Raw genomic sequence first — 10850 nt, 5'->3', positions numbered from 1 at the left:
CACCACCTCCACCTCCTCCTCCACAACCACCACCACCACCACCTCCACCTCCTCCACAACCAGCACCTCCTCCACAACCACCACCGCCACCACCATCACCACCACCACCACAACCGCCTCCACCACCGCCACCCCTCCTTTTCTTGCCAGATGATCCACAAGCAAATATGACCATCGATACGAGTGAGAGAGACATAAGAACCATGCCAACCAAAAGCAGGCCGCCAGAGTTGTCTGCCAAGATACTGAGACCTACTCCCACTCCATGACCACCACCACCAACAACAATATAATTTCTAGCCATTTTTTGGGTCTCGCTGCGTAACAATACTTGCCGTATGAACAAATACTGTGTAGAATTACAAGCGAAGAACAGCTATATATAGGAATTCCAAGCATACATATCACATGCACCTATGAGGTGTTGAAGTTTCAAAGCCGTATTCTTCAAGTATTTGAATTGATCAACACTTCCAGATGTGAAAACTGAATAGTTGCTTAGAAATTTCAATTATTCAGAACTGCTAATTCTCTGCAGCTACAGATACCATTTCACAGAAATGTTACTTACTGGGCGTGATGTTGAAAGGTTGAAGCTTAGACAAGTCTTACAAGGTGATTCATTCTGTAAGGATATATATGTATGATTAATGCAAAATGTACAAATCACATTTGCTGACATTCGTTTGAGGTTGACTCTAACAACAATGCGAAAAGTCAATATGTTGAACTTGTATACCAAGAAATTCCATCCAAGCCAGAATTATGGATTTTTTGAGTTTGAACTCCCAAGTGTATCCATAAATACGATCCATATGTAAGAACATATAAGAAAAGAATTTTCTGCTTCATATGCTTGACAGATAATCCACATGGCTCACTCACTGTAGCATCAAATCCCTTTTATTATCTTTCTTTTTATAAACAAATTACAGCTACTGCTTCCCTTTATACAAGAATCCCAGTACAGTAACAAACTTCAAGTTCAAAGACACAAAAACTATGATTTACAAGAAAATTACAGGATCAGAGATGGGCTTGTCATGTACAGTTTCCTAAGTTCGGGGTATAGAAACCTTTAGAGATTAAATCATTTAAGAAGTGAAAAAGAAAATTTTAGCGCCTTTAAGCCCATCAAGAGAGATATTCAACCAAGGCATATGAATAAGCTGTTGAGCTTCAGATGAAAGTTCCACAATCTAAGCTTCTGGTATAGGTGTAAGAAGTTCCTGGTAAAAGAAAAACAAAGAAATCAAAAAATGAGTAACATAAACAACAGATTCTCCCCACAAATGTAAGGGAAGACGTTAATATGAGTCTTTCTTTTTGTTCGTCAGTCATAGGAAAACTACTGTAAAGATCTACCTCAGAGAACCGCGAACGCCCGTGATGCACATTAGAAGTTCTGACAATAGTCTCCCACTTGGGATCAAGAGAGGATATCTTAGAAACAGGACTGCTGGTATAAATGCGTGAACCAAGAGAAGACTGTGAAGCTGAATTCCTGGAGGAAATGGTAGGCAAGGTACGCTTTAGCCACGACTCTGACGGTGATTTTGGTAAAGGGGGTCCAAGAGGTAGTCGTGTATTTTCACCCTCAGAACTTCCTTGATTACCAAGTGTCACAAGACGTTGGCTTTCTAAATCAATCTTCCCCTTCTTGCCCACTTTTGAGCGGATCAATGTAATAGAATTTTGAACTAGGCCATGAGAAATGTCATCAGTATCTGAAGTCTTACGCTCTAGGATTTTTAAATCAGTGTTCTCCTCATCAGCCAGCTTCACGCTTGTCAACCTAATACATTCCTCAGTAAGGCCGTGGCAATTTTCTGGATCATCTGAATTATCCAACAGTTGGCTTTCAAAATTAACCTCCTCTTTGTTGGCCACTTCTGAGATTGCCAGTTTGTTATAATCCTTCTGATCCTGTAGACGGCCATTTCTTGTGATTTTTTGCACATCCCAATATGATTTTCCAGCAGAAGACAGAGAACTAGATTTCGAAAAGTCCAAACATTTAGACTGAACTGCTGCCTTCTCATTCACATTCCCCAAGTGTTCAATATCTTGAAATGTACAATCTGCCAATAGAGTTTCTTCCACTTCACTTCTTTCAGGAATGTCCAAATCATTCCGTTTGTAATCGATAAGTCCCTTTATCTCGCCCTTTATATCTGAGAAAAATGAATTTGAACTTGAAGATTTTACTGTCTGAACAGAATCAACATACAGTGTCTTCTCAACCACAGGACTTCCTATGCGTGCTTCCCATTCAGCATTCTCACTAGACAAACGTTCCAGAAACCTGCAGCCTTTTCTATATTTATCCGAGCTACTAGTCTCCTTGGAACGCTTAGCTTTCTCAGGAATACCTAGAAAACATTTTCCGTCATGAAGGATAGACTGAGAACATTCCCTACGGTAGGGTGATATGCCACTACCCTGCAAACGCCTGTTTACTGATGACCCATCTAATGGCAGACCATCACTTCTGTTACTGATCTGGTCGGATTCACGTTTCAAATCAATGTTATCTTCATGCAGCCCAGCTTCTTGATCACGACTAATTAATCTTTCTCTATATACGCCAGTCCCACCATGCTAGAGAAACAAACAGGTAACATTCAAAAATCTTCTTGACCTTATAATAACAAATGGAAAACATTAAAATAAGATAGAAAAAAAGTAGAGAAGGATGAATACCTTATTTTCAGCTTCAGTGTGAGAACCAGCATAAGAAGAGTTACCGAGCACTCTACAAACCGAATAAATGGGTAATTGCACCGGCATTCTCATCCCTGGAACATGATTTAAAAAGTACAAGGAAATCTTTAGACAAAACCAGGAAATATCCAAAAACTGTATCTTAAAAATTTTCAGATCCTTCATAATCATTACCTTCATCCTCACGTGCTTCCTGAGCTATATCTTGAATATAAACTGGCCTATATTGATTAGATTGATGCTGCTTATCCCCAGTCATTATCTTTTTAACCCTTCTTGGTTCCTCTCTGGAAATTGGTTGCTCTCTAGCCACAGGGTGCTTCCTAGGAGCATTGTGAGGTGTTTCTGAAGCCATTGCTTTTGCTGCAGGCAAGAACCGACCCATCATGAAATCGCGTGTCTGTGGATCTGTTGAGAATGTTCCACAGGGTATGATATCTGGACCATCCAGTCCACTTAAACCACTTACACTGCAGTTCATATAGGCTGATTCAGTTCTAGAAAGTGCATCTAAATAGGTCTCATCACCATTCTCTGAACCAGTCCTTTCCCCCTTCCGCTCCTTAGATGTTTCTTCTTTAATATCTACTTTTCTCTCCATGGCTGATATAGTATGAGAACTGGAAAGAATATTTCCATTTTGGGATTGAGCAGCTGTTGTACCTTTAGAACCTTTATCCAACCCTTGCTTCTTAACCTTTGAGACCCTTCCAGGCGGAAGCCTTGGTGCAACCTGAGATCCTTCAAGAGCATGATTTTTTGGTATACTTTCATCCTTGGGTCTTCCTGGGATTTGCTCCCATATAAATGGAACAGTTCCCGGGTTCCTTACTGGCCCTGATTTCAGTTCTGACTTGTAAGCAGGGAGAGGAGGTAGTTTTGGTTGTGATTTAGCTGTCTTCCTTTTGTCATCAGCTTCTGAGGAAACAGTTGTCGCTGAGTACCGTCTCACAGATAGGAGTGGGCGGTTAAAATTCAACTGATTTTCTTCCATGAGAGTTAGTATCTTGTATTTCGTGTTCCTTGCCTGCAAAGCATCTAATTAAATGGCAGCACAACGGAGAAAATAAGGAAGTAGAATCACAACAGGGGAGAGAATAAACAAAGCAGTCCACTAAGCATACTGTAACAGTTGCCAATACTTCAGTCAAACAAGTCTAAATACAGAAATAAAAGTTGATTCAAGGATAACAAAACCTTCAGACCCTCTTTGACATCCAACTGATCCAAGCAATATCATACATTCAACAACTACTTAACATTTTTATATTTCCATCAAAACAGAGTTATTACTTATCACTTCTTCAATTTTCATGAAATGAACTTGATTCTCATGTATACATAAATACATAATAATAGTATCTAATTCATAACATGTGAACTTGTTCTATGATTTTGGCCTCCCAACGATAACCCCTGAATTCATGAAGAAGTGGCATCTCAATACTTTTCATATGAACCCAGTAACAAATATAAAGTTAGTATCAAATAAGTGTTTGAGACCCACTATTCAATAATTGTGACCAATGTGCCAGTTAACACTTCCACTCATCTGAAACCCCATGAAAGCAAAAAGGCATAAAGCAATCAAACTGAAAAGTTCCACTAATTACCCCGAATGCAACAGGGGAGCATTGTAATGAAGAATAAAATGGAATATCATTTTGCTTGCTGTTGTTGATTTCTCAGGAAACTCAAATGGGAAGCTTTGAATAGTATACATATACTCTGTGAAAGAGACAGGTCCTTGTTGGTTTGGTCAAATACCCAGAAAACAACACAGCTCAAAATGGATAGAATTTCTAATATTCTGATAAACCAGCAAGAATTCATATCAACCCCATCAAATTCTTGGTTCTTAGCTACACTTCTCTACCACAAAAGGCCCATAATCCCCCACCGAATCCCACCTATATTTTTCACCCGCATTACTATGTAACCTAAATTCAAGCTATTCATGAATTTATACTAAATTATGTACCATTACTGAAGCCAAATCCATCAAAGTTATCTAAAAAAGAATAAATCAAGATTTCGCAAGAACAAGTCAACCAGAAAATCACTGCTCAGTGCACATATATTCTTTTCCATAAATAAAAAAGAAAAAAAGAAAATAGAGAAAAGTAAAGAGAAAGAGAGAAGAAGCTGACCTGAGATATGAGGAAGAAGAAGAAGAAGAAGAAGCAATTGGGAATAGGGTTGTGGGAGAGATTAGGGAATGCAAGACATGCCAACAAAGACGGAGAGAATCAATATGCTTGAAATTCAGAGAAATTTGAGGGACAAAGAATAGAATAAAGGGGAAGGAAGGAAAGGAAGGGGTTAGAGAGAGAGAGACACTGGTGTGTACGCTTTGTGTTAAATTCCTTTGGCTGCTGAGAGCAGAGAGCTTACCCGCCCCGATAATGGAAAGAAGACAAATTTAAAAATTACATTTCTTCTTTATTTTTATTTCTACTTTTTAATTCTATTTTTTGTATGTAAGATGTTCTGAGTTGACTGAAAGAGGACTTTAATACAGTTTCAAATTATGTAGTGATAGACTAGTGATCCACAAACCACTGTAAGCGGCTTACTGGTTAAGCGTCGATGTTGAGGATTCTTTACCTGCATTCGATTCATAACGTTATCAAAGTGATCACAAAAGTCTCGGTCAATCTTAGAAACATAGACAGAAAAATTATGTAAAAAAAAAAAAAAGAACATCATAAGAAGTCGTGAGTCACTTGTTGTAACATTTCAGTTATTTGTTTGATAAAAAAATAAAAATAAAATAAAATGAAAAGACATGTTCTTAAGTTCACAAACAAATAATCCGACAAATAATTACATACGTGGTATTCTGTTAATTCAAATGGCCCCAAGATGATGACCCATAAATTTAATAAAGGAATCCCATACCCAAATTTCTTTTTTGAAATTTCTCACATATACTTACTTAAATGCAATGTCATGTCAGGCTATTTAAAAATTACATCGGGTATGTAAACCTTATAGAAATTTTGTTTTTTATATGATAGGGTATTGATGACTATGTGATTAGTTGATCAGTATTGTTAATGATAGAAACAATAATAATAAAGTGGGTGAGTGAGTACGTATGTGTTACTTATTGCTTAGATTGGATTTATTTACGGGTCACTTGGCTTAGGATCATGTGACGACAATTAATATTAAGAAGAGAGGTGAAGCTCGTGTTTGTACGACTAGACCGACGCATATAATTTGGAATGTGAATTTCTCTGTCAAAAGTTGAAAGTGAGAGTTTTGGTCCCTTCTTTTTTTTTTCTTAACGCGCATTTTAATAAGGATTTTTAAATTGAGGAATTTTCGGCTTATCCCATTTTTTGATCTTATATCCACATTTTGACCGTTCAGTTTATAAGTATTTATGAGTAAATTATTTATGCAAATTTTCAACAATATTGAAAATCGTTAAAATATTCATAAGTGTAATTTACCAATTATTAACTTGAACTGTTCATGTTTGACAGATTTGGTTCATCCATTAATTTAATCTAGTTTGTTACCTTAACGATCACCGATTTGACTGAAAATTTGTAGGGCTAATATACACATATAGACCTAAAAACTGAACGGATGAGATGGGAAGATGTGATCGAAAAATATGTCTTTTAAACTATAACCGAAAAGTCCTCAACTAGTCTTCAACTTAAGAATCCTCAATAGAAGGGCTCTTTTCTTCTTAATTTTGTTAGATCCTTCTCCTTTTTATCTTTGCTGGCAGTTCCATTTCATTTGCCTTTTTATCAATTACTAGTCTTTACCCGTGCAAATATGCACGGTGTCACAAAATCATCTAAAATTAAGGAGTACTGATTATTCACAGTTATCTATCTATTAGCTCAAGTGTGATTACAGTTTTCAATTTTGTACTCCCACTATCTTCCATAATTATCTCTTTATTTGCTATTTATTTATTTGTTTTTTTTACTATAATAACCTTGAATTTTATTTTCTCAGTTAACTTTATAAGGGTAATACATGCAGAACATATTTTGGTGAATTTTTGAACGCCTCGCTTTATTGTAGTAGAGATTGATGGTCTGATTTTTATGAGAAAATGTCTATGTCATACCTTGCATGTCTTCCAGATACATATTGATTTCATGTTGTGGTTATCATAGGCTGCAATTTGTGAGAAAAACACATGAAGGAGAACATATTTGTTAAGCCTCTAATCCACTTACTAGGTTTTTTGATCTGATATATGAGTTACTCTGGATCTTTTGTCGTAAAACTTCAAAGTACATGGAAATAGAAAGAAAGAATAATTAATCCAAGAGAAGGAAGCTCGTTAATGAAAGCTTCAAGGCAGCTGCTTTATACCTAGTCTAACAACAATTGCCGGAATGAAATCGTATTAGACTAACAAAAAAACAATTTATGCTATTAGCAAATGTTGAATGCACTCGCATTATTCACGAACCATAAAAAAAAACCTCTAGAAAAAAAAACTCTACTGCTACGACATTACACAATTTAAGAACAATCACCAAAAATGCATGTGGGATAGAGACCTTTATGGTGTACCCCTCCATATCTAAGCCAATTAAAGCTCTAAAACCATGCAATGCTATCCCAAATTGCCTCATCCTTCTGCTGAACCTCCGCCGGGGGTGCAGCCACCTCCTCCAAAGCAAGTTCAGTCTGAGCCAGTTTTGGTTTATTCTAATGTCCGCGAGGGCGTCCTCTCTTCTTAGGTACCTTCCCTGAAATAACCAGTACATCAACTAACCTATCAGGTTCAATGTCACGCCCCAATTTTCGAAGGATAAATTTCAAAAATTTGGGCATGATAAAACTCAAATTCTAAAATACCCCATAACCTGCTCAACAATTTCCAAAACTAAAAACAAATACTGGAAATGTAAATGTCGATAAACTCATCAACCGAGTTAAACATTTAATCTCCTTAATTACATCAACTTCTAAAAGTCTAGTAATAAACTACTTCTCTTACATGAGCTTAAAAACAACTACCATAAAATACAAATAAATGTATATCATCAAAAACCCAGCTCCTAGGCCACTGCCTCAAACCTTCTAATCATCACCTGCAGGTCTAACCCCTACATCATGAATTGGTGTACCGAGTTGTAAACAACAAACCCGGTAAGCTAAAAAACTCGTATGAGTAACTCTCAAAATATTAACTCAACAATCCCAACATCACATATAATTAAAATTGGTAATTCCTGCCTTAATAACTTAGTTCAGGAATCACCTAAAAGCATGAGAATTCAAAAGAAGCAATTAAGAAAAACACAATAATTCAAAATCACTCAAAATCATAAATGAAACAAATAATTAAAAGGAAACGCAATAATTCACAATCAAACAAATCCTGCAAAAAGGCATAGTTCAGGAAATACTTAAAATAAGGAATTTTAAAAGACAACATATAAGAACATCATACAATCATTTCTCTACTCTTACTTATGAGTTCGTCAACACTTAGTCATCCCCCATAAGTAACCAACAAAGCGTACTCATGGGTTCGTCAACACTTAGTCATCCCCCATGAAGTACCGACTGACAGACTAGAGCTCTATACTGACCGTAACCAATCACCCGGCCAAGGCTTGGTTCCCGGTCCACCACGAATGCTCCTAATCTAAGAATCACCACTAAGACACACACATACACAACTAATGCACAAAACCACACTAAGACACGCATTCAAATACTCTCCCATCATAACACTTATCAAATCACAAATTAATAATATAATCATAACCGTAACCAATCACCCGATTAAAGGCTTGGAACTCGGTTTGACTATTTAAACAACAATTCACAATATAAAAATAGCATCAACAACAACACAAGAGCACTTCATAAATTATATCTTTCCACCTAGATATATTTATATAACAAAGACATAGATATTCCACTAGAATAAAAATATCAACAACCATATTTCAGCATCACAAAATCACATGATCGGAAGTCCTTTTGAAAGATTTTATTTTACCAGAAAACATATTTTCACTTACCCATAAGCCGTTGACGATCAAGCTCATTTATTTTTAAAACAAAAATCATTTTCCTTTAAGGACAATTTCACAACTAACAATAATAAAATTATAAAATAAACTCGGTTCCTTATGAACCCATGTGAGATTTACACACAATATAAAAATTACATCATAATCATCATATCATCAACATTTCCATCAACATTATCATCATCATCATTAATCTCATCATCATCAAAATTATCATCATAATCATCATCAAAATCAACATCATAATCATCATCAAAATCAACATCATAATCATCATCATAATAATTATAAATATTTGGTCCAAAAGTGGACCTTGGTGAGATGTTACTCACCTCAAATCTAGCTGCATCTTCGCACGCACAACACAAGCATAACACCAACTTTGTCAATCACCTAGATAGCACAAAACAACTTAGTGACTAACAAAACATGTGATCAACTTAATGACCAACTTTGTCACTAACAACCAAGTGATTACCTTTTACACCAACTAGCAAAAACCTAACCCAAAGATTTACCATAACGAGGCAATCCTCTTATGAGACCTCCCAAGGTCACCGAAACCCCATGAACAGCCTATGATAACCAAAAATGATTACCTCTATGTTCAGATTCCATAAACCAACACCGAAAGAAATCGACTTCCGGCAAAGCCCCAACATACTCAAGCAACATTGAAACCTACAATCTACATGTTCACGTACTCGTATCGACAAGCACAACGTAACAATTACGCCTAACCACCCAACCTCTGCCGGAGGCGCCGCCATGCGCCGGCGACGAGTGGGCCCCACGCGCCACCCTACCAACCTACGAATTAGCCCAAGCTCACAACACAAAACTTGTAGATTGAAGAGAGAGGAGCATCTTTTATACCTAAGGTTTCGCCTCAATCGGCCGGAGCACGCCGAAAAACTCGTCGGAAGATGGAAATCCACCACCGTAACTCTACACCGTGAGTCGTGCTAGGAGACTACTAGAAGAAGAACCAGGGCACCAAGGAGAGCCTATCCCAACTGGTTCCAAGCTGCGTCGCCGCCGCCGCCGGAGGGAGAATTCCGGTCGGCTTGCAAACCGGGTCGCCGCCCTCACTGTTGGCGATCGATTAGCGCCGATCCGGCCGAGTCGTCCTCACTCACTAACACAGGGAGGATTGCGCCGAGGAGAGGAAGATTTTCCGACCGGTGCCGTCGTCTGGGTCGAACGGAGTCGGCTGGAAAACTCGAATCGGGTCATCCGGGTCCGGGTCGGGTCGGCTGGGGGTTTTGCACTCTCTCGGGGTCGGAGGGAGAGAAGGAGAGGGAGGAAAATCTGGTTTCTGAAAATAATGAGGACAAAAAGGAAAAAATTCTATTTATCCCAAAATTCCCGAAAAGCTACAACTTTTGCTGACCATAGCTTCCTCGTACGAAGTCTGTTTTACGCGTGCCACGTGTCTACGAACTCGTATCGTTGTGCTCTACAACTTTCGTGAAGGAAGTTTCTCGAGAAACCTAATGGATTAGAAAGTCAACTCTTGACCCTTCAAAACCAAAAAAATCATTTCGGGTAATTTACGCGTCCGAACATTTCCGCTCTTTCTTTAAACCTCAAAAACACACTAACTTCTAACTCGAAAACTCCTAAATAATATTAGAAATTAATATTAAATTTCCGGGGTATTACATTCAAAATCCGAAAATACACTAGTTATAGGTTGCTAACTGGTGTTATGCAATAATTTTGCTCATTTAAGGTTTATGCAATGAAGAAACCTTAAATTAAGCTAGCTAAGGATGAAACTAGTCCATCATAAGCAATTGTTGAAAAACTAAGAACTTAAGTTAGTATGAATATTTCTAAATGAACTATCTCCCTTCTCTCTCAACCTAGCGGCGACACAGCTACAGCCTTTGAGATTGGCGTTGTCCGATTTGAAACAGTAACAGGATCTTGTGACGAGGATCAAAATCTATGATGGATGTCGCACCTCAATTGGGAGGCTTTCTCTCCCTGTGCGTGGAACGATTCTCGCCGACTTTTGGCCGGGAAGGAGGGGCTAAAGTGGGTTGGAGGCGTTGGTCTGTCCTTGTTGGTGCGCAACTGCAGCCCCGT

The 10850-nt window shown here is 37.9% G+C and overlaps 1 protein-coding gene across 1 annotated transcript; it reads right to left on the bottom strand.

The window, feature by feature from the left end:
• Positions 1-890: 890 nt before the first annotated feature.
• Positions 891-5074, bottom strand: LOC101308888. The gene is made up of 5 exons (XM_004303139.1): positions 4875-5074; positions 2899-3751; positions 2704-2798; positions 1366-2601; positions 891-1229 (listed from the first exon to the last, which is right to left on the bottom strand). Exons 2-5 carry the CDS (start codon positions 3716-3718, stop codon positions 1200-1202), a joined length of 2181 nt encoding a protein of 726 aa, XP_004303187.1. The 5' UTR covers positions 3719-3751; positions 4875-5074; the 3' UTR covers positions 891-1199.
• Positions 5075-10850: the final 5776 nt, after the last annotated feature.

This window comes from Fragaria vesca, linkage group LG6, assembly GCF_000184155.1.
Source record: "Fragaria vesca subsp. vesca linkage group LG6, FraVesHawaii_1.0, whole genome shotgun sequence".
Lineage (NCBI taxonomy): Eukaryota > Viridiplantae > Streptophyta > Magnoliopsida > Rosales > Rosaceae > Fragaria > Fragaria vesca.
This window is presented reverse-complemented; position numbering and strand designations above follow the sequence as displayed.